The sequence below is a fragment of the Schistocerca cancellata genome, chromosome 2, assembly GCF_023864275.1.
Source record: "Schistocerca cancellata isolate TAMUIC-IGC-003103 chromosome 2, iqSchCanc2.1, whole genome shotgun sequence".
NCBI lineage: Eukaryota > Metazoa > Arthropoda > Insecta > Orthoptera > Acrididae > Schistocerca > Schistocerca cancellata.
Window position 1 is genome coordinate 470,019,820 of NC_064627.1, and position 25,579 is coordinate 470,045,398.

At 46.9% G+C, this 25,579-nt stretch overlaps 1 protein-coding gene across 1 annotated transcript in view; it reads left to right on the forward strand.

Annotated features, from left to right (window-relative positions):
• Window positions 1-7,884: 7,884 nt before the first annotated feature.
• LOC126161992 (protein takeout-like) overlaps window positions 7,885-25,579 on the forward strand; it is a 178,999-nt gene continuing 161,304 nt past the window's right edge. The window contains exon 1 of the mRNA XM_049918192.1: window positions 7,885-8,199. Within this exon, the coding sequence (XP_049774149.1) occupies window positions 7,911-8,199 (289 nt within the window). The 5' untranslated portion in view covers window positions 7,885-7,910. The remainder of the gene's footprint in view (window positions 8,200-25,579) is intronic.

Here is a 25,579-nt window from a genome sequence, read left to right on the forward strand (position 1 = left end):
GGTAATAGGGTCTGTGACGACCTTCCCATCGTGTGGCACGTCCGTGGTGGTGCTGGACAGAATTTTGGTGAAATTTGGTGCCAGTGTGACTTATTTAACCCACTGTTCATCTCACACGAACTTCTGAGCTGTGACCTTTTCGTCACATGCGTTGACATCTTGTTTCAAGCAATTGGAACGATCACATAGATAATATTGTGGGTAGAGCAAACCAAAGACTGCGATTCATTGGCAGAACACATAGAAGGTGCAACAGGTCTACTAAAGAGACTGCTTATACCACGCTTGTCCGCCCTATTTTTGAGATTTGCTGTGCGGTGTGGGATCCGCATCAGATGGGACTGACGGATGACATCGAAAAAGTACATGATACTTGAATTGGAATGGCAATCATTAAAACAAAGGCATTTTTCGTTGCGACGGGATCTTCTCATGAAATTTCGAACACCAGTTTTCTCCTCGGATTGCGAAAACATTCTGTTAGCACCCACCTACATAGGGAGAAATGATCATCACGATAACATAAGAGAAATCAGGGCTCGCACAGAAAAATTTAATTGCTCGCTTTTTCCGCGTGCCGTTCGAGAGTGGAACGGTAGAGAGACAGCTTGAAGGTAGTTCATTGAACCCCCTGCCAGGCACTTTATTGTGAATAGCAGAGTAATCACGGAGATGTAAATGAAGATCGCCGAGCCCGAGGGTGGCGTCGCAGGGAGCCACCCTCTCTCACCATTACACAGGAAGACTTTAGGCATCCATGAGCCAAATTTCAAACTTCCATGTCACAAAGAGAGATAGTTGCGACTTTTCGACAAAGTGATCCCTTAATTGCGTTGCAAAGTATATATCCATAGTAATGACTGTGCAGGTCTTTCGACCATAGCATAATTCTGTCTCATGCTGTGACACGCTTAATGGATTCGAGCATTCTAATCAGCTTCAGTGCCAAGAGGGATACTGCACATCACACTCATCTAAAAATATTAAAAGGAAAACGGCATTAAAAGAAGCTAACGCAACAGTTTTTGCTCGACATATTCAATGTTCCCCGAAGTTGTCCCTCGTGTACCAATCTGAAATGCGACGGGTCACCATCTTGCTGAAATTACAGGGTCCTACTCACAGCTATCGCTGCCATGCCTAAGTACTTATGCGAGTGCAATATGAATTTTGTTTCAATAGGCGTCTATATCCACGCTGCTAAAGTCTTTGGTTTGTTCTAGCTACGTCTGTGCAGAGCTGCAATAATAAATGGTGGTAAAAAATGGAATGTAACAGAAAATCCTCCCCATACTCATTGAACTAAGTCTATTCCTAAAGCCTGACTGTACTTGGCCCAATACCGGCAATGTTACAAAAACCTGTAGATAGTCGAAGGCCTGGGTTAGTTGCTGACTCGACATGTCCAGCAATTTGCAGACCAAAAATTGTATTTGTAACTCGCAAAGAGTCTTGGGTGCTGCGGATGCGCTGTCATGCTCCAAAATGCGAACAAGACAGGGTACGACTCTGCAGAAAACTCCTAAATAATTGCCACTCAACCACCTCCGTTCTCGAGGTTTACACAGCAGATTACGAATAGCCGATCTGACGACTGTCTACAAGTCATTATGCTTGTTGACCGCTATGTATAGTTATCGTATATCATCACTGCGCTGTATTATTGATTGTAACGGTGCGTAACTGTGCCAGAGGGCACAACGCATTTTCATCCTCCTGCAAACAGCGGTGCAGCAGTCATAACGGACACGCGAGGACAGCGATAAACTTCTCAGAGAATGCTGTGAGTTGAGGTGCAGCAGACTCTTGTAAACGAAAACATCTTGAAATTATGCTAACTTATAATCCTGGATATATCCTTCCATCCCCCTCCCCTCTGCCTGCTGTCTATGTCAGCAGCGTAAAAAGGCCATGAGGGGATCATTTCCTGCATCTTCCCGTTTCGCACGTCTCCGACGTCCTACTTTAAAACTGAGGGAAGTGGTGCAATGGTCTGCACATAGGAGTCACTATCGAGCAGAACAAAATTCAAATCGGAACCAGATTTAGGTTCCCCTTGTCTTCCTTAACGGTAACTAGAATGCCTTCTTTGAATAGGATATGGCCGATTTCGTCCCTCATTCTCACCCAGTTCGAGTCCGCAGCTCGTGGTCTAGTGGCTAGCGTTGCTGCCTCTAGATCACAGGGTCCCGGGTTCGATTCCCGGCGGGGTTGGAAATTTTCGCTGCCCGGGGACTGGGTGTTTGTGTTATCGTTATCATTTCATCATCATCATCATTCGTGACGGTGGCTAGATTGGATTGTGAAAAAACTGGACTGTGTAAAGCTTGGGACTTTGTACGGGCGCTGATGACCGCGCAGTTGAGCGCCCCGCAAACCAAACATCATCATCATCATCCAGTCCGAGCTTGTCGTTCGTTTCCAGTGACCTGGCTGTGGACTGGATTTCATATCACACTTTTCCTTAAACTTCAAAGGAACCCGAGCAGTGTAACATTGTACTGGCTAACCGACTGGGCATCAATTCAATCTGAGCGTGGATGTTGGATATACGTACATCATTCCATGCAGCTTCAAATCCCCCCGGATAGTTGCGCGCGTTAGCACGCTCCTTTCGGCATTCGGGGAGACGCGTCGGCCCCGGATCGAATCCTTCCGCGCATTAACGATGAGGGCGGGTGTGCCGGCCAGCCTGGATGTAGTTTTTTGACAGTTTCCCAAATACGACTAGATGAATACCGGACTGCTTCTCACGTCTGTCCTCAGTTATACGATCTGCGAACATTTCGTAAACATTGTTACGCTTTCACATGAGATAAGACTTGACACAGCCAGATAGGGTAGAAAAGTTCCGACAAAGATGGCGAGTGGCCACCGTTTATAACTTTCACAGCCAAATCCAGATTAACATGTCAACCATGTTAATAAACGTGATAGGGCTAGGAAAAAGAAGTAGAAGGAAGAGTCCGTGCAACTTTAATGCTATGCCAGAGTTCATACGTCGTATAGGCTAGCGAGTGGTTGTGTGTCAATCTCCCGGCATTCCTTGTGTGGTGTCACCGGCAGACACCACACTTGCTAGGTGGTAGCTTTTAAATCGGCCGCGGTCCGCTAGTATACGACGGACCAGCGTGTCGCCACCGTCAGTGATTGCAGACCGAGTGCCACCACAAGGCAGGTCTAGAGACACTTCCTAGCACTCGCCCCAGTTGTACAACCGACTTTGCTAGCGAAGTTACACTGACAAATACGCTCTCATTTGCCGAGACGATAGTTAGCATAGCCTTCAGCTACGTCATTTGCTACAACCTAGCAAGGCGCCATTACCAGTGTATATTGAGATTGCACTTATGTATCATCAAGAGCGATGTACAACAATTATGGATTAAAGTTAAGTATTCCAGAAGCTATGTACTATTTTTGGCTACTATAATTCCTTGTCATTTTCCAGACCTCACGCCAGCCTGCGTGAGCTTTAACGCGTGCATTTCGGCCTCCTCTAGCTATACGGTGTTGGCTCTTCTGCCAACACATCACCTTGATTCTATGTTTTCATTGAGTTGATAGATTTGGAGAAAGTGCTTACCAGAGCAACAGTCGAACTCTGTGTTGAGGGGTGTCAAGTCAGCACCGACAAAATTCAATAGTGTTACATTGTTGATACGTCGATGAAAGGACACAGCCACCGGCCTTAACACGTCAGAAATATAACGGCTGCTGTCCAAATTATTGGCCACGGACCAGAGGTGATCGCGGTGTGTACCCCGTACCATCACGCCAGATGGGCTCATATGACGATGACGAATGCAGTCTGTCAACATTCCTCTTCCTTGGAGCGTCCACACACGTATATGCCAATCGTGCAGCCGTATGAAGAACAAAGGCTCCTGAAAACACAACAATGTGACACTCTTGAGTGAGTGTCGTAGTTGCGAATATCACTCGTATCTTCTCAAAAAAAAAAAAGAAAAAAAAGAAAAAAAATCAAATGTGATTTCTGGATGAGAGAGTTGTTGCGTAATCTATACTTATATACAGTATGTAAGACAGGGTCCAAGCGACACAAGTCGCCGCTTGGGGCGCGAAGCTGAAAGGGGGAAAAATGGTGGAAATGGCTCTAAGCACTATGGGACTTAACAGCTGAGGTCTTCAGTCCCCTAAACTTAGAACTAATTAAACCTAACTAACCTAAGGATTCAAATGGCTCTGAGCACTATGGGACTTAACATCTGAGGTCATCAGTCCCCTAGAACTTAGAACTACTTAAACCTAACTAACCTAAGGACATCACACACATCCATGCCCGAGGCAGGATTCGAACCTGCGACCGTAGCGGTCGCGCCGTTCCGGACTGAAGCGCCGAGAACCTCTTGGCCACGCCGGCCGGCAACTAACCTAAGGACATAACATACATCCATACCCAAGGCAGGATTCGAACCGGCGACCGTAACAGCCGCGTGGTTCCGGACTGAAGCGCCTAGAACCGCTCGGTCACCGCGTCCGGCCTGAAAGGGGAGCTAGAGGCGCGACAGGTGTAAGATTTATGTACAGCAGAGGCAGACTGGGGTGCAAAGCTGAGAGCAGCGTCCAGGTGCAAGAGGTGCTCATAGTGCATGTCATAGTTACGAAGGGCTTACAATAAGTAAGGCATCTTTTTTTTTTCTCAGCCAATGTCGGTTGCAAAAATACAGACGTTGTCGTGGTACATCTTGGAATATTCCCGCGTCGGCCATTGTAACTTCATGAAGTTCCGATAGGTGGCGGCACAATAAGGAGCTTTCAAAATGGCGTCTGTAACCGAGTGCGTTCCAAGTAGATGGCTGTCATTAAGTTTCTTTTGGCAGAAAACCTGAGCATCGCAGGTATTCGTAGGCGCTTGCAGAACGTCTACGGAGACAAAAGCACGGTGAGTCGTTGGGCGAGGCATCTGTCATCATTGCAGTAAAGTCGCACAAATCTGTCAGATCTCCTGCGTGCCGGGCGGCTGCACGTAGCTGTGGCTTCTGCAACTCATTCGAGGTGATTGACGGATCACAGTCAAACACCTCGCTGTCCAACTGGACGTCTCTGTTGATAGTGCAGAAGCTTTCGTACAACAGTTGTAGATCAGGTGTGTTTCCACTGGGTTCCTCGCTGCCCAATAGGAGACCAGAAAGAGCATCGAGTTTGGGCCAACGAGGACGCACTCCGCGGGAAACAGTACGTGGATGATGGGGAGGTTATTGTTGGAGCAAGACGTCGACCAGTAGAGTTGTACCATGCGGGCAAACAGGCCATCCCAGAAAGTTGGCCTAAGGCCGTCCCTCTGAACGGATATTATGTTGAAAAATAGAATTCTGCAGCCAAAATAATGGGAAATACGAGGGATACCCAGAAAGTAATGCACCACATTTTTTCCTTCAACAATTCTTTATTGAACATAATGAGAATTACACAAACGAAAGAATGGTGTTTTATCTGCACACTCTATTTTTCCACGTAATCTCTATCCCATTCTACGGCCTTCCTCCAGAGCGGAATAAGGGCGTGTATGCCCAGTCGGTATCGATCCTTGTCCTGGTGACGGAGCCAGTGCTTCACTGTGTGACTCACCTCCTCATCGTCCTCAAAATGTCTTCCACGAGTGTTATCCTTTAACGACCCAAACAAGTGGAAGTCCGAGGGCGCTAGGTCAGGGCTTCAGGTGTGACAGCCGTGGATGGTCTGCCCGACCGCTGCAAATCGTCGAGCTCCACCGAACCGCCTTCTGATGACCTCACCCTCCGTGCCCAGCGACTAACTGTACTTCTGTCGATTGTTGATGCTCCATAATCTTTGCACAAGCGTTTGTTAATATTCCCCACAGTTCCTTTCTCTGCGGTGAGAAATTCAATGACGACAGCCCGCATCTCGTGGTCGTGCGGTAGCGTTCTCGCTTCCCACGCCCGGGTTCCCGGGTTCGATTCCCGGCGGGGTCAGGGATTTTCTCTGCCTCGTGATGGCTGGGTGTTGTGTGCTGTCCTTAGGTTAGTTAGGTTTAAGTAGTTCTAAGTTCTAGGGGACTGATGACCTAAGATGTTAAGTCCCATAGTGCTCAGAGCCATCAATGACGACACGTTGCTTGTAAAGTACATTACCTACAGATGCCATTTTGAAACTGTCCGGCAGCTACGTTATCTGTCGGAAGTGACGGAAACTTGGCGCGCTCACTCATAAGATTTCAAATAATACATACGTAACGTTCCGCATTCGTAGCATTGCTTTCGGCTGAGAAAAAAAATGCGGTGCATTACTTTCTGGCAACCCTCGTAACGCAGTGTATTGGAATTCTGAGTGAAACCAAGTAAAACAGTGTTGTTTTACTTATTGAACGCCCCTCCTAGGAGCGAAAACTTACACAGGTGAAAGTGTGCGAGGGCAAGGGAGGGGGGGGGGGGTACGAGAGGAGAGAGAGAGAGAGAGAGAGAGAGAAATTCGGGGGCGAGATCGAAATAAGTCACTCGTCTGGGAAAAAGGTCTCGAACCGGCCCTTAACGTAGATGGTCTTAGTCCTAGCTATTCTATCTATTCTATGCTATTGATTGGCATAACGAAGCATCTTTCTTTCTTTCTTTATCGTCCCACGTCACGTAGGGTCGGCGTTGCCCTTCTGGATCCTTCTCCTCCATAGTTCTCTATCCATTGCTTCTTCCTTCTTCCATCCTTTCTCCCTTAGGTCCCCGGATATCTTATCCTTCCACCTCATCTTCGGTCTTCCTCTCCTTCTCACTGCTTCAATCTTTATATCTTCAACTCTGTTTCCGATACACTCTTCCCCTTTTCTCTGTAAGTGTCCGTACCACCTTAGTCTGCTCTCTTGTATCTTTTTCCCCATGGGTCCTACTTTCACAGCTCCTCTAACAAATTCATTTCTAATTCTGTCCTTCCTTGTTACCTCACACATCCACCTCAGCATCCTCATTTCCGCCACTTCCATCTTCCTTTCCTGGGCTACTGTGATTGGCGATGTCTCTGCCCCGTATATCATAGCAGTCCTTACCACCGACTTGTACACTTTCCCTTTCAACCCAATGCTCACCTTCTTGTCACGCAACACTCCACTCATTTTCCTCCAGTTGCTCCAACCGCAATTTATTTGGTGTTGTATCTCGCTTTCCAGTCCTCCATCCCTCTATATGTACGACCCTCGGTATTTAAATTTGCAGACCGATTTCAGCTCATCATCCTGGATCTTGCAAGACCTCAACTGCACGTCCTTCAGTGCTAAATATTCTGACTTTGTCTTTTGGCACAACGAACTATATAATACACTTATCCAAAGCTACTGATTGTTGCATGCCGACTTCATGCTATTACAATTTATTGACCGCAGTGTGCTACAATAGTGCGGAAGAAGAGTGGAATAGCCGAGACGCTGGATATATGCCTCCTTGTGATCTCACGGTGCGTTGCTCAGTATAAACGCATAGAAAACATTTGTCTATAGCGTCCTTTTAAATCAGACTGTCGTACGTGCAGTTCCCTCACTGCACAGAGCTTGAGGAGTGTCACATGACCTATGCCCAACCCAACACGAAGTATTTATATCACTAGTCGTTTGTTTGTTACACCTAAGACAACACCGTATGTGAGGTCATTAATGTCACACAACGAACTATTGCGAAAGAAAGAAATTGAAGTCGTAATGTTTGCGCTGTGCCACTTCTCAGAAGACGGCTCTGACGTTGGAAAGACAAAAAGCAGGAGTGAAGGACCTGTAGGGCTGTAGAGGGGGCAAGAAAACCGCACGCGCCGCCTGCCGTTTCGGCAAGCGCGGCGTCTTCCGCGACGACCGCTGGTGGCCAAGGGCGCCGGTGACGTCAGAGCGCGCGGACCGCAGCCGCAGCCGCAGCCGCTGCCTCACCAGGTCGCGCGCGGCACTCGCAGCACGGATGCCAGCGCTGCCGGCAACCACGGAACACGGAGGCGAGACGTCGGGAGCCGCATGTGCGGAGGCGCGGCCTGTGGCCTCCTCAAGCTCTGGGTGGTGGCGGAGAAGCTGCTCAAGAAGGGCGTGCGGCGCGTCGGCCGCCGGGACCGCCACACACGCGATGGCCGCCAGAGGACGTGGCGGCGCCGGCCCATCCTGGTGGGCGGCGGAGCACCTGCTGCTGGTGCTCGCCTGCCTGGGGCTGGCCTGCGTCTGCCCTACCACAGGCTCTCCCTTGCCTGGTAGCAACCGTGAGTACCACCCTGCTGCTCTAGTATCACATTAAATCTTCCAAGTAGTTTACTGGTATGCTTTCGGCTTGTTGCTTCTAATCTTTCTGCGCGATATTTTGACGACCGACCCAGGTGCTGCAAGTTTTGTATTATGTGTACTGAGTACGTAGACTCCAACCTGAAGAAGATGATGGGCTGGCCGTCTAAATATCGCGCAGAAATATGAAACAACTGGTCAGCTGAACACCCGGAAGTAAACCATTAATCCAGAATGAGATTTTCACTCTGCAGCGGAGTGTGCGCTGATATGAAACTTCCTGGCAGATTAAATCTGTGTGCCGGGCCGAGACTCGAAGTCGGGACCTTTGCCTTTCGCGGGGAAGTGACCTACCAACTGAGCTACCCAAGCACGACTCACGCCCCGTCCTCACAGCCCTAATTCCGCCAGGGTCCCGACTTCGAGTCTCGGCCCGGCTCACAGATTTAATCACTCCTGAGAATCACATACCAAGTACCAGGCAATTATAATTAAAGTGTAGCTACTCACAGAAACACAGGGTGGGCTGTAATATTCGCACGGCACGGGACGTGGTAGGTATTCTGATGCGTTAGTGTGAAACCGATTTATGCAGGCAAAATTTTAGTTCCAATTTTGTCCAGCAGGTGCAAATCTGATGCTGTGAGTCCAAGAAAATACATAGTAAATGTTTCTATTCGTGATGGATTAGCAAAGGGGTATGGGCAGAAAAGGTCTCAAGGTGATAAAGGCATAATTTTGATTTTATTATTAATTGCCGCTTACACAATATGTTCAATATGAGCACCAGAGATGTCAGTGAGATGTTGTATAGCGCCAGATTTGCACCTAGTGGCCAAAATTGAAGCTAATTCTTTTCCATCGTGAAGGGTCCAACATTAACGTATTAGCTTATCTACCAAGTTGTACTGTCATACGATAGTTAGAACCAACACTGGACTTCCGCGAGTAGCTACTTTTTAATTATAACCAATCGGTAGTCCTGTTGTGGACTGACAAGACAGCCAGTCCACAGTGACGGGTAACCGAAAGGCACGCGTTTACACACGCCGGCTGGCGTTAGGTCTGAAACAGGATACGTAATGAATGCTATAAAGAAAAGTACGTAGCTGCTGGAATACTTAACTTTAATCCATCATTTGTATACAGCATTCTTGATGATACAAGTGAGACTCTCTCTAGAAATGGTTAATGGCGCCTTGCTAGGTCGTAGCCATGGACATAGCTGAAGGCTATTCTAACTATCTCTCGGCAAATGAGAGAAAGGCTTCGTCAGTGTAGTCGCTAGCAAAGTCGTCTGTACAACTGGGGCGAGTGCTAGTACGTCTCTATAGACCTGCCGTGTGGTGGCGCGCGGTCTACAATTACTGACAGTCGCGACACGCGGGTCCGACATGTACTAATGGACCGCGGCCGATTTAAAGCTACCACCTAGCAAGTGTGGTGTCTGGCGGTGACACCACAAGTTGCATCTGTTCATCATCCTTTTCACCTATCAACATTCAATCTTGAGGATGAAGCCCACTCTTTGGACCCGCGTTTCCTTACAAAACAATTTGTTTTTGGAAGGGACCCGCCTAGAGTATACATTTTTTCTTCCTTTTTTCCCGACATGTTTTGTTGAAGTTACACCAGCATCAATGGGTTTCTTCGTTTGCTTTATTTTAAATTACAGGAAAATTGCTCTTTGCTATCTGTAAATACATAATTTCAGTTTTTAATAAAAGTATTCAGTTTCGAAAACAGAAAAAATATTTTGTATCTATCCTGTTAGAATCTACAGTGGGTGTAATGGCTTTTCGTATTTTGATTTATAGCTGTTTTTCTTTCACAGTTTGTCATCTGCAAGCATAGACAAATTAATGTACAAAAGTTATTTACTCAGAAAATTTATCACTGCGAATCTTACAGTGTTGTTATGTAAATAGTTTTCCTACAGTAATTTCTCTATGGTAGCAGATGACAAATAGTGAACGAAAAACAGCTATAACACAAAATGCAGAAGGCCATAAAACCCATAGCAAGTGCTAACAAGGTGTGTACAACATATTTTGTCTCTTTTCGAAATTGTGAATAGTTTATTTAAAAACTGAAATTACATAATTACACTCAAATCCATTTTCCTGCTATTTAACTCAACGAAAATAAAAAAATATCGCGGAAGATGATGTAACTTCAACGAAACAGAAGAAAAAAAAATTGTTTACTCAAAGCGAAACCTATCCAAAAACAAACTTATCAAAATTTCACCTCATTAGCAAAATGGTTCAAATGGCTCTGAGCACTATGGGACTTAACAGCTATGGTCATCAGTCCCCTAGAACTTAGAACTACTTAAACCTAACTAACCTAAGGACAGCACACAACACCCAGTCATCACGTCACCTCATTAGCAGGCCGTCCATATGAAAGGAACCATTCTCAGGATGGTGAACAGGGCTCACAGCCAGCGTAAAGACGTTGCTCACTGAGGAAGATATCAGCAATACTACTGAAACGTCGATCAGTAAAGGTAAATAACACTGTTATATAACTCAAAAACTTTTGGTTATGAGTGACACAGGTTCCTAAAGCTAGCAGATTCCCAGACAATTTACTGACACTGCTGACGTCTTCACTACAGTATCAGCATTTAGTAATCATACACAAGTTGCGAACGACACAGGCAAAATTTCCACTTTGTGGAAGAATGGGGTCTGGCTTGTACAGGATGGCGCACTAAATGTGTAACCATTTTGTTTTTGAATGTAAACTTTATTTTCAATACAATATGAAAGGAACATATACTACAATGAAGAGCCTTCCATGGAGATTTGTTCTAACTCAGCACATGTTCAATATGTCCACCATTTCGTTTCCTAACTTCCTTCAAACGAACACTGAAGTTAGTGATTAACCTACGGCACATGTCTTCCGTAAATTCACTGCAAGCTTGAAGAATAAGTCTTCTGAGCTCCATTAAATCACGTGGAGGTTTCGGGAAATTTTTTTCCTTTAGGTACCCCCAAAGAAAAAAGTCACATGAATTGAGGTCTGGCCTATTGGGGGGCCAATTTTGTCCGTCATTGAAGCGACCTGGAAACCTGAGAGAATGATCCGCATGTCGAAATGCTCCACCACAGTGTTTGCAGTATGTCGCTTTGCTCCATCTTGCATGAACCACTGCGTGTTGAAGGGCAAGGCAGTAGCAAGAAGCTGTGGAATGAAGCTATTGCGAAGCATCCTCAAATAACGTTCGCTGTTTACAGTTTCTTCAAAGAAAAAGGGTCCAATAAGTCCGTGACTGGGAATTGCTGCCCACGCTGTAATACTCGGTGCATAATGTTGTCGTTCATGAAGCACTTGTGGGTTTTCAGTGGCCCAAAAGCGTACATTTTGTTTGTTAACCACACCGTCTAAATGAAAATGCGCCTCGTCTGAAAACCAAACGTTGTTGAGAGTTTCTTCCATATCCTCTGCCCACTGAGCAAACAGTAGTCTGCTGCTTGTGTTCTTCAGTGAGCTTCTGTGCACAGGTCATCTTGTATGGGTACATATGGAGGTCACTTTTAAGAATGCGTTGAACGGAGCGTCTGGATATTCCCAGTTGCACTGCTGCCTTTCTACACGATTTCCCGGGACTTCTCTGTACAGCAACTCGTACCGCTTCAGTATTCTCCGGCGAACTAACAGGCTTAGGCCGAGGTCGCTTCGCATCCAATACTGTTCCTTCCTGTACAAATTTATCGTGCAACATGTGGATGGTCTTCTTGCAAGGGACCCATAATGTGTTAAACTCTTGTCGAAAACGCCTCTGAGTCACAACAAGGCTTTTCGTTTCATGAAAAACTAACATAATTGCCGATCGTTGCTGTGTCGTCAGTCTTCCATTGTCAGCCATTGCTGCTTACTAGTCTCCTACCGGCAGTATCGTGAATTACACGTCATTTCCTAACTCATTTGTTTTTCCAAGCTTTGCTGGTACTGCTGTAGAGATCCCAGCGGGATATCTAATGTGCTTCGTAAATTGTGAAAGAAACAATTGGTAACACATTTCGTGCGCCACCCTGTAGATAAATGCAGGGCTTGAGTACAGGATAAAGGATATCGCTACTGAATTCAGTCACATAAATAAAATAATTAGATATAACGTAGTAAACAACATGAAGTTGTTGAGCGAGACGAAAATGACGCTTAAGTTTCATGTTTCGTAAACTACGAAGTCTTCGCTGACGTTAAGAGTTTCCTAATATCACTGTTTAAGGACGGTGCACTTTCTCAGGTGCAGAAGGCTGTGAAGGTGAATCACTCACATCCTAGCCGAACAAATAACCTCGGCAGCCATGTGTAGTGAAATTACAGGAAAGCAAATCATGTTGGTTGGACTGATATCAGAACCTCCCTTCCTTCTGACAATGTGTCCTACTCTCCTCACTACATACAGAGCTTTATAGAGAAAGGGAATGGTCATTCAAATACCTATCCAACATTTTAATAACGTATTTAAGCGCGTCCAGGCTGTTTTCGGAAACGTAGAGCTGCGGTATTACTTCTAAAGCTAAACATTGTACCCTAGTACCTTCCATCAATATTTGATAGACGGAATATTATGTCGCATAAAATTTATCGACCGAGCGAGGTGGCGCAGTGGTTAGCACACTGGACTCGCATTCGAAAGGACGACGGTTCAAACCCGCGTCCGGCCATCATGATTTAGGTCTTCCGTGATTTCCCTAAATCGCTTCTGACCAATGCCGGGATGGTTCCTTTGAAAGGGCACTGCAGACTTCCTTCCCTAATCCGATGGGACCGATGACGCAGCTGTTTGGTCCCCTCCCTCCAAATCAACCAACTAACACAATCAACCAAAATTTATTGACTGGCGCTTTTACCTTGTTAGCAAAAAACTTTTGTAGGTATCCTGCCAACTCTGACTGAATCCAAGTGTATTTCAAGTCGACTTGAACGACGATGGCTATCATACTAAGTTCCCTTTCTGGAAGCACCAAAATTACGAAATAACGAAATACCACTTGGCGAATCACATTCTGTACTTTAATATAACTGCTGGCAAGACTTTGGACACTTGAATAAGAACTCAGTGTGGAGTTTAAATTTCCTACAGTGGCCTTGGAAAGCTGGTCAGAGGAACAGAGCTTGCTTATCAAAACAGTATGATTCTTGTACAGTTATTCACGCTGTATAGTGTATATCAATTCAGTTACTCATTTTATCCCTTCACACCTAGTAGCTAAAGGCAGAATATGTGACACAGCAGTTACATAAAATTTTTAGTGCTATATTTCTTGTGCCACCGTATGTAAAGAGAGTAACTCGGCAGAAGATATCCGTGTTTAGATTCCAGTTAGTTCTATAAGTCTGCAACTGCATCGACATACACAATTCGGAAACCACCTTGAAGTGCTTTCCAGAGGATAACTGGTGTCAGTATTGGAGATTTTCTGTCTTATTTCATCTGTGTGTTGAGCGAGAGCACTACGATTAACATCCTATGGTACGCGTCTCAGCTACCTGATCTCCGAAATTATCTAACATGTTTAAGAGTGAGTAGCAGTTCCTTTCTTCCAAAGATATTTTTCCTACAGTGCGTCTCTGAATTTTTCCGTATATGCTTTCATACTCGCTTGACAATGACCCCAAATGCTGTAACAACTGCATAAGAGTATTGCATGCTGTTTGCACTACAAATTCACTACACATTTCCAAGATCCTTGCAAAAACTTCCCACTGTAGATTTTAAATGTCTGCTTTATTTCACGTAGATTCTTAGTGTTACTCTTATGTATGTAAACGATACAACGCGCTCCAGATGTTGATTTACATTCTTGTAATCGAATACTGTTGTATACTTGCTCATTGTTACGTACCTTTTCTGCCATTTATCCACATTTCAAGAGAGCTGTCAACCAATCCGCCGAGTGCAAAATTTATCCAAGTAAGTCCACGTTTCCTTGCCGTCGTCCAGCGACGACAGTTTCCTGAAGACATCAACACTGTCAGCGAACATACTGAGAGTGCTGTTGGCAAAATCTGGCAAATAGTTTATGTTTCTTGAGAACATTGCGCTCATACCACGCTCCCTTGTGGTACAGCCGCTGTTACGTTCATTTACTTTCCTTCGAGCACCTGCAACAATCGTACAAGATTTATCATTTCATGCACTTTGTTTCTGTTTCACTTTCACCGACCATTATCACCTACAGGGTCCAACTATTCGAAAACTTTTCAAGTCAGTCACGTGTTATTCTATTAGTCCATAGCTCAGATGCAAGTCGACAACAAGGTAGGATTTAAATCGCTTTTTGCAGCTGTAGGAAGAGAGATTGCACCTGTTCACCTACATTTACTAACTGGGAGACATTTACAAAAAATCTAACTAATTTTTACGGCAGAGGGTTTACTCTGAGGTGACAAAACATAGGGTAGCGATATACACATATACAGGTGACGGTGCCGGCCGGAGTGGTCGAGCGGTTCTAGGCGCTTCAGTCTGAAACCGCGCGACCACTACGGTCGCAGGTTCGAATCCTGCTTCGGGCATGGTGTGTGTGATGTCCTTAGGTTAGTTAGGTTTAAGTAGGGGACTGATGACCTCAGATGTTAAGTCCCATAGTGCTCAGAGCCATTTGAACAAGCGACGGTAGTATTATGTACATAACGTATAAAAGGGCGTTCCTGTGGCGGAGCTGTCATTTGTACTCTAGTGAGTCATGTGAAAAGGTTTCCGACGTGGCTATGGCCTCAAGACGTGAACTGACAGACTTTCAACGCTGAATGATAGTTGGAGCTACATGTATGGGACATTCAATTTCGGAAATCGTTAGAGAATTCAGTATTCCGAGATCCAATGCGTCAAGAGCGCGCCGTGAATACCAAATTGTAGGCATTAGCTACTGAGCTGCCGAGAATTCTTCCGGGTTGTATGGCCGTGGTCCATGGATCTCTTCTATCCCTGACGTTTCGTCCAAAGACTCAGCACAACCAGGAGCACCTCCGAAGATATCCAACATCGCTTTGGACGAAACGTCAGGGATAAAAGAGTTCCATGGACCACGGTTATACAACCTGGAAGAATTCTCGGCAGCTGAAACATCTGGTCGTGAAAGCCTTCATTGTACACTCCTGGAAATTGAAATAAGAACACCGTGATTTCATTGTCCCAGGAAGGGGAAACTTTATTGACACATTCCTGGGGTCAGATACATCACATGATCACACTGACAGAACCACAGGCACATAGACACAGGCAACAGAGCATGCACAATGTCGCCACTAGTACAGTGTATATCCACCTTTCGCAGCAATGCAGGCTGCTATTCTCCCATGGAGACGATCGTAGAGATGCTGGATGTAGTCCTGTGGAACGGCTTGCCATGCCATTTCCACCTGGCGCCTCAGTTGGACCAGCGTTCGTGCTGGACGTGCAGACCGCGTGAGACGACGCTTCATCCAGTCCCAAACATGCTCAATGGGGGACAGATCCGGAGATCTTGCTGGCCAGGGTAGTTGACTTACACCTTCTAGAGCACGTTGGGTGGCACGGGATACATGCGGACGTGCATTGTCCTGTTGGAACAGCAAGTTCCCTTGCCGGTCTAGGAATGGTAGAACGATGGGTTCGATGACGGTTTGGATGTAGCGTGCACTATTCAGTGTCCCCTCGACGATCACCAGTGGTGTACGGCCAGTGTAGGAGATCGCTCCCCACACCATGATGCCGGGTGTTGGCCCTGTGTGCCTCGGTCGTATGCAGTCCTGATTGTGGCGCTCACCTGCACGGCGCCAAACACGCATACGACCGTCATTGGCACCAAGGCAGAAGCGACTCTCATCGCTGAAGACGACACGTCTCCATTCGTCCCTCCATTTACGCCTGTCGCGACAGGCGGGCTGCACGATGTTGGGGCGTGAGCGGAAGACGGCCTAACGGTGTGTGGGACCGTAGCCAGCTTCATGGAGACGGTTGCGAATGGTCCTCGCCGATACCCCAGGAGCAACAGTGTCCCTAATTTGCTGGGAAGTGGCGGTGCGGTCCCCTACGGCACTGCGTAGGATCCTACGGTCTTCATCTACATCTACATCTACATCCATACTCCGCAAGCCACCTGACGGTGTGTGGCGGAGGGTACCTTCAGTACCTCTATCGGTTCTCCCTTCTATTCCAGTCTCGTATTGTTCGTGAAAAGAAGGATTGTCGGTATGCCTCTATGTGGGCTCTAATCTCTCTGATTTTATCCTCATGGTCTCTTCGCGAGATATACGTAGGAGGGAACAATATACTGCTTGACTCTTCGGTGAAGGTATGTTCTCGAAACTTTGACAAAAGCCCGTACCGAGCTACTGAGCGTCTCTCCTGCAGAGTCTTCCACTGGAGTTTATCTATCATCTCCGTAACGCTTTCGCGATTACTAAATGATCCTGTAACGAAGCGCGCTGCTCTCCGTTGGATCTTCTCTATGTCTTGTATCAACCCTATCTGGTACGGATCCGACACTGCTGAGCAGTATTCAAGCAGTGGGCGAACAAGCGTACTGTAACCTACTTCCTTTGTTTTCGGATTGCATTTCCTTAGGATTCTTCCAATGAATCTCAGTCTGGCATCTGCTTTACCGACAATCAACATTATATGATAATTCCATTTTAAATCACTCCTAATGCGTACTCCCAGATAATTTATGGTATTAACTGCTTCCAGTTGCTGACCTGCTATTTTGTAGCTAAATGATAAAGGATCTATCTTTCTGTGTGTTCGCAGCACATTACACTTGTCTACATTGAGATTCAGTTGCCATTCCCTGCACCATGCGTCAATTCGCTGCAGATCCTCCTGCATTTCAGTACAATTTTCCATTGTTACAACCTCTCGATACACCACAGCATCATCTGCAAAAAGCCTCAGTGAACTTGCGATGTCATCCACCAGGTCATTTATGTATATTGTGAATAGCAACGGTCCTATGACACTCCCCTGCGGCACACCTGAAATTACTCTTACTTCGGAAGACTTCTCTCCATTGAGAATAACATGCTGCGTCCTGTTATCTAGGAACTCCTCAATTCAATCACACAATTGGTCTGATAGTCCATATGCTCTTACTTTGTTCAATAAACGACTGTGGGGAACTGTATCGAACGCCTTGCGGAAGTCAAGAAACACGGCATCTACCTGTGAACCCGTGTCTATGGCCCTCTGAGTCTCGTGGACGAATAGCGCGAGCTGGGTTTCACATGACCGTCTTTTTCGAAACCCATGCTGATTCCTACAGAGTAGATTTCTAGTCTCCAGAAAAGTCATTATACTCGAACACAATACGTGTTCCAAAATGATACAACTGATCGACGTTAGAGATATAGGTCTATAGTTCTGCACATCTGTTCGACGTCCCTTCTTGAAAACGGGGATGACCTGTGCCCTTTTCCAATCCTTTGGAACGCTACGCTCTTCTAGAGACCTACGGTACACCGCTGCAAGAAGGGGGGCAAGTTCCTTCGCGTACTCTGTGTAAAATTGAACTGGTATCCCATCAGGTCCAGAGGCCTTTCCTCTTTTGAGCGATTTTAATTGTTTCTCTATCCCTCTGTCGTCTATTTCGATATCTACCATTTTGTCATCTGTGCGACAATCTAGAGAAGGAACTACAGTGCAATCTTCCTCTGTGAAACAACTTTGGAAAAAGACATTTAGTATTTCGGCCTTTAGTCTGTCATCCTCTGTTTCAGTACCATTTTGGTCACAGAGTGTCTGGACATTTTGTTTTGATCCACCTACCGCTTTGACATAAGACCAAAATTTCTTAGGATTTTCTGCCAAGTCAGTACATAGAACTTTACTTTCGAATTCATTGAACGCCTCTCGCATAGCTCTCTTCACACTACATTTCGCTTCGCGTAATTTTTGTTTGTCTGCAAGGCTTTGGCTATGTTTATGTTTGCTGTGAAGTTCCCTTTGCTTCCGCAGCAGTTTTCTAACTCTGTTGTTGAACCACGGTGGCTCTTTTCCATCTCTTACGATCTTGCTTGGCACATACTCATCTAACGCATATTGTACGATGGTTTTGAACTTTGTCCACTGATCCTCAACACTATCAGTACTTGAGACAAAACTTTTGTGTTGAGCCAACAGGTACGCTGAAATCTGCTTTTTGTCACTTTTTCTAAACAGAAAAATCTTCCTACCCTTTTTAATATTCCTATTTACGGCTGAAATCATCGATGCCGTAACCACTTTATGATCACTGATTCCCTGTTCTGCGTTAACTTTTTCAAATAGTTCGGGTCTGTTTGTCACCAGAAGGTCTAATATGTTACCGCCACGAGTCGGTTCTCTGTTTAACTGCTCAAGGTAGTGCATCCGTGCATCCGTGCGTCGCTGCGGTCCGGTCCCATGTCGACGGGCACGTGCACCTTCCGCCGACCACTGGCGACAACATCGATGTACTGTGGAGACCTCACGCCCCACGTGTTGAGCAATTCGGCGGTACGTCCACCCGGCCTCCCGCATGCCCACTATACGCCCTCGCTCAAAGTCCGTCAACTGCACATATGGTTCACGTCCACGCTGTCGCGGCATGCTACCAGTGTTAAAGACTGCGATGGAGCTCCGTATGCCACGGCAAACTGGCTGACACTGACGGCGGCGGTGCACAAATGCTGCGCAGCTAGCGCCATTCGACGGCCAACACCGCGGTTCCTGGTGTGTCCGCTGTGCCGTGCGTGTGATCATTGCTTGTACAGCCCTCTCGCAGTGTCCGGAGCAAGTATGGTGGGTCTGACACACCGGTGTCAATGTGTTCTTTTTTCCATTTCCAGGTGTGTATGATTAGCTATTGACAGGTACAACGCAGTGGCCGACGGCCTTCGTTTAACGAGAGAGAGCAGTGGCGTTTGCTTGGAGTTGTCGGTGATAAACAAGCAACACTGCGTGAAATAACGCAGAAATCAATGTGGGGACGTACGACGAACGTATCTGGTAGGGCAGTGCGGCGAAATTTAGCGTTAATGGGCAGACGACTGAGGCGAGTGCATTTGCTAACAGCACGACATCGCCTGCAACGCCTCTCCTGAGCTCGTGACGACATCGTTTGGACCCTAGACGGCTGGAAAACTGTAGCCTGGTCAGATGAGTCCCGATTTTAGTTGGTAATTGCTGTTGGTAGGTTTCGAGTGTGGCGCAGACCCCACGAAGCCATGGACTCAAGTCGTCAATACGGCACCGTGCACGCTGGTGGCGGCTCGATAGTGGTGCAGGTTCTGTTTACGTGGAATGAAATGCGTCCTGCTTATGATCGGGTACTTGTGGACCATTTGCAGTCATTCATGAACAGCATGTTCCCTAACAACTGTGGAATTTTTATGACCGAAACTGCGCCACATTAGTGCGCCACAATTGATCGCGACTGGTTTTAAGAACATTCTGGACAGTTCGAGAGAATGATTTAGTCATCCAAATTGACCGACATGAATCCTATCGAAAATTTACTAGACGTAATCGAGAAGTCATTTCGTGCACAAAATCTACATCTACATGGTTACTCTGCAATTCACACTTAAGTGCCTGGCACAGGGCTTATCGAACTATTTTCATACTACTTCTCTACCATTCCACTCTCGAATGGCACGTGGGAAAAAGGAACACCTAAATCTTTCCGTTAGAGCTCTGAGTTCTCTTATTTTATTATGATGATCATTTCTCCCTACGTAGGTGGGTGTCTGCAGAATATTTTCGCATTCGAAAGAGAAAGTTGGTGATTGAAATTTCGTAAATAGATCTCGCCGCAAAGAAAACCTCCTTTGTTTCAGTGACTACCACCCCAACTCGCGTATCATATCAGTGACACTCTCACCCCTATTGCGCTATAACACGAAACGGGCTGCCCTTCTTTGCACTTTTTCGATGTCCTCCGTCAATCTTACCTGGTGAGTATCCCACACCATGCAGCAATATTCCGGCGGAGGACGGACAAGTGTAATGTAGGCTGTCTCTTTAGCGGGTTTGTCGCATCTTCTATGTGTTCTGCCAGCATAGCGCAGTCTTTGTTTCGCCTTCCCCACAATATTATCTATGTGGTCTTTCCAATTTAAGTTGCTCGAAATTGTAATTCCTAGGTATTTAGTCGAATTGACAGCCCTTAGATTTGTGCGATTTATCGTATACCCAAAATTCTTCAGATTTCTTTTAGTACCCATGTGGATGACCTCGCACTTTTCTTTGATTAGTGCCACGTGCCACTTTTCGCACCATACAGAAATTCTCTCTAGATCATTTTGTAATTGAAATTAATCGTCTGATGATTTTACTAGACCGTAAATTACAGCGTCATTTGCAAACAATCTAAGGGGGCTGCTCAGATTATCAATTAGATAATTTATGTAAATAAGGAACAGCAGAGGGCCTATGACACTATCTTGCAGAACGCCAGATACCACTTCTGTTCTACTCGATCATTTACCGTCTATCACTACGAACTGTGACCTATCTGAGAGGAAATCACGAATCCAGTCACACAACTGAGACGATATCCATATGTACGCAATTTGATTAATAGTCGTTTGTGAGGAGCAGTATCCTGCACCGGCAACACTTTCGCAATTATGGACGGCTATAGAGACAGCGTGGATCAATACTTCTGCACATGACTTCCAACTGTTCTCGTGCCCATGTCACGTCGAGCTGCTGCATTATGCCGTGAAAAAGGTGGTCCGACACAATATTGGGAGGTATTCTATGACTTTTACATATAATATACACTCCTGGAAATTGAAATAAGAACACCGTGAATTCATTGTCCCAGGAAGGGGAAACTTTATTGACACATTCCTGGGGTCAGATACATCACATGATCACACTGACAGAACCACAGGCACATAGACACAGGCAACAGAGCATGCACAATGTCGGCACTAGTACAGTGTATATCCACCTTTCGCAGCAATGCAGGCTGCTATTCTCCCATGGAGACGATCGTAGAGATGCTGGATGTAGTCCTGTGGAACGGCTTGCCATGCCATTTCCACCTGGCGCCTCAGTTGGACCAGCGTTCGTGCTGGACGTGCAGACCGCGTGAGACGACGCTTCATCCAGTCCCAAACATGCACAATGGGGGACAGATCCGGAGATCTTGCTGGCCAGGGTAGTTGACTTACACCTTCTAGAGCACGTTGGGTGGCACGGGATACATGCGGACGTGCATTGTCCTGTTGGAACAGCAAGTTCCCTTGCCGGTCTAGGAATGGCAGAACGATGGGTTCGATGACGGTTTGGATGTACCGTGCACTATTCAGTGTCCCCTCGACGATCACCAGTGGTGTACGGCCAGTGTAGGAGATCGCTCCCCACACCATGATGCCGGGTGTTGGCCCTGTGTGCCTCGGTCGTATGCAGTCCTGATTGTGGCGCTCACCTGCACGGCGCCAAACACGCATACGACCATCATTGGCACCAAGGCAGAAGCGACTCTCATCGCTGAAGACAACACGTCTCCATTCGTCCCTCCGTCACGCCTGTCGCGACACCACTGGAGGCGGGCTGCACGATGTTGGGGCGTGAGCGGAAGACGGCCTAACGGTGTGCGGGACCGTAGCCCAGCTTCATGGAGACGGTTGCGAATGGTCCTCGCCGATACCCCAGGAGCAACAGTGTCCCTAATTTGCTGGGAAGTGGCGGTACGGTCCCCTACGGCACTGCGTAGGATCCTACGGTCTTGGCGTGCATCCGTGCGTCGCTGCGGTCCGGTCCCAGGTCGACGGGCACGTGCACCTTCCGCCGACCACTGGCGACAACATCGATGTACTGTGGAGACCTCACGCCCCACGTGTTGAGCAATTCGGCGGTACGTCCACCCGGCCTCCCGCATGCTCACTATACGCCCCCGCTCAAAGTCCGTCAACTGCACATACGGTTCACGTCCACGCTGTCGCGGCATGCTACCAGTGTTAAAGACTGCGATGGAGCTCCGTATGCCACGGCAAACTGGCTGACACTGACGGCGGCGGTGCACAAATGCTGCGCAGCTAGCGCCATTCGACGGCCAACACCGCGGTTCCTGGTGTGTCCGCTGTGCCGTGCGTGTGATTATTGCTTGTACAGCCCTCTCGCAGTGTGCGGAGCAAGTATGGTGGGTCTGACACACCGGTGTCCATGTGTTCTTTTTTCCATTTCCAGGAGTGTATAATATATATTACTATCAATAGACAGGCTAGGGATATTAGTCTGTAATTCATTCTATCCTCTTTTTGTACGGAGGAGGAACTGCGTTCTTTTCCACTCACGTATTACTGTTCGTTGCACGACTGATTGTCAATAAGCATGGTACATAAAATGGGCCAAATTCCGCAGTATATTCGACAGATGATGCTAAGATTATGTTACAAGTAACTGTGGTTCTCCACCTAACAACAGCACAGATTAGTTTCAATAACAAACTGATATGGCTTTTGCAGTGATTTTGGAATTCTTTTTTCTCTTTTTTGACAGGATGTTGACAAGTACGCTGTAGACATTACATCATCGCAGTGTTGTTAAAAGTTGGCGCCTACGTTTCATTAGTTCTTTCTTGAGAAAACAATTGCGCTGTCTTCTTCCGTTGATGTGCAACTCGAGCGGTTTCGGGAGGAAGAGAGTTCACATCTCCATGCGAAGTCTGAGAGGGTGCATCCGACCACCAACATTTAGGTTTCCTACGCTTTCGGACAAAAATACACTCCTGGAAATGGAAAAAAGAACACATTGACACCGGTGTGTCAGACCCACCATACTTGCTCCGGACACTGCGAGAGGGCTGTACAAGCAATGATCACACGCACGGCACAGCGGACACACCAGGAACCGCGGTGTTGGCCGTCGAATGGCGCTAGCTGCGCAGCATTTGTGCACCGCCGCCGTCAGTGTCAGCCAGTTTGCCGTGGCATACGGAGCTCCATCGCAGTCTTTAACACTGGTAGCATGCCGCGACAGCGTGGACGTGAACCGTATGTGCAGTTGACGGACTTTGAGCGAGGGCGTATAGTGGGCATGCGGGAGGCCGGGTGGACGTACCGCCGAATTGCTCAACACGTGGGGCGTGAGGTCTCCACAGTACATCGATGTTGTCGCCAGTGGTCGGCGGAAGGTGCACGTGCCCGTCGACCTGGGACCGGACCGCAGCGACGCACGGATGCACGCCAAGACCGTAGGATCCTACGCAGTGCCGTAGGGGACCGCACCGCCACTTCCCAGCAAATTAGGGACACTGTTGCTCCTGGGGTATCGGCGAGGACCATTCGCAACCGTCTCCATGAAGCTGGGCTACGGTCCCGCACACCGTTAGGCCGTCTTCCGCTCACGCCCCAACATCGTGCAGCCCGCCTCCAGTGGTGTCGCGACAGGCGTGAATAGAGGGACGAATGGAGACGTGTCGTCTTCAGCGATGAGAGTCGCTTCTGCCTTGGTGCCAATGATGGTCGTATGCGTGTTTGGCGCCGTGCAGGTGAGCGCCACAATCAGGACTGCATACGACCGAGGCACACAGGGCCAACACCCGGCATCATGGTGTGGGGAGCGATCTCCTACACTGGCCGTACACCACTGGTGATCGTCGAGGGGACACTGAATAGTGCACGATACATCCAAACCGTCATCGAACCCATCGTTCTACCATTCCTAGACCGGCAAGGGAACTTGCTGTTCCAACAGGACAATGCACGTCCGCATGTATCCCGTGCCACCCAACGTGCTCTAGAAGGTGTAAGTCAACTACCCTGGCCAGCAAGATCTCCGGATCTGTCCCCCATTGAGCATGTTTGGGACTGGATGAAGCGTCGTCTCACGCGGTCTGCACGTCCAGCACGAACGCTGGTCCAACTGAGGCGCCAGGTGGAAATGGCATGGCAAGCCGTTCCACAGGACTACATCCAGCATCTCTACGATCGTCTCCATGGGAGAATAGCAGCCTGCATTGCTGCGAAAGGTGGATATACACTGTACTAGTGCCGACATTGTGCATGCTCTGTTGCCTGTGTCTATGTGCCTGTGGTTCTGTCAGTGTGATCATGTGATGTATCTGACCCCAGGAATGTGTCAATAAAGTTTCCCCTTCCTGGGACAATGAATTCACGGTGTTCTTATTTCAATTTCCAGGAGTGTAGAATGATGGTGTGACTCCTGCTGTACTGTATTTCTAGATTCTTCGCTTAGATGTAGTGAAACCGAAGAAACGGTAGTCAGCGCGGTCTCGTCGTGAAGAGGAAGTATACAGTCCTCTTGGCACAGCATTTAATAGAGAAGCACCACGAGCACAATTGTGATAGATTAAGGAAAGGAATCAGCTAGGACTTGTTGAAGGAAACAGCACAAACGTAATTCAAGATGGCTGCGTGCCAGCCCGTGGAGTATCGCCTCAGCTGCGCGGCTGTATCCGTGAGTTCCGGGCAGAAACCTAGCATTTCGCGGTAACTGATGCTAAGCTGTGGAGTGAAACAGAAGTGATATCTGGCGTTCCCCAAGGTAGCGTTACAGGCTCTCTACTAGTCCTTATCTGCTTAAACCTTTGGGAGACAGTTTGAGCAGCTCTCTTAAATCGTTTGCAGATGATACTGTCTTTTATCATCCAGTAAAGTCATCAAAGGTCAATATGAATTACAAAACGACTTAGATATATATATGTATGGCGCGAAAAGGAACAATTGACCGTGAAAAATAATAAGTATTTGTTGGTGAATATCGCAAATGCTTTTGAAATGCTTTACTTCATTGCCATAAACGGTTTCTAGTTACCACGCCCATTTTCAGATGGGTGAAATTTCTAATTACATTGATGTTCTGTTCATCAGCACGTCGCGTGTTGTTGAGCAAAACAGCAATGGCATAGGAAATATTAGCCATTTGAAGATGGACATGGTAACTCGAAACCGGTTATTGCAATGAAATAATGGCAAGTTAAAAGCATTTCTGGCTGGTTGCTTTATTCACCAACAATAATTATCGACCGCATATTTCACAAGTTCTAACATGGATAAAATAACAAAACAATAAGTGTCAGATTCTCCAGATGAATACTAAAAAAAATCAGTTAAATTTCGGTTACATGATAAATGGTACAAATTTAAAGGTTGCCCATTCAACAAAGTAGCCCGAGGATTACAGTTACGTACAACATAAATTAGAACCATCACACAGAAAATGTTGTGGGGTAGAAGATCAAAAGACTGTGTCTTGTTGGCTGAATTCTTAGAAGGTGCAACCAATTTAATAAAGACACTCTCTACGCTCCGCTTGTCCATTAGTTGCTACGTGCTGTGGGATCCTTATCAGACAGGATTTACGGAAGACATCGAAAGAGTTGAAAGAAGAGCAGCTCGTTTTATAATGATTATAAAGAATCCGCC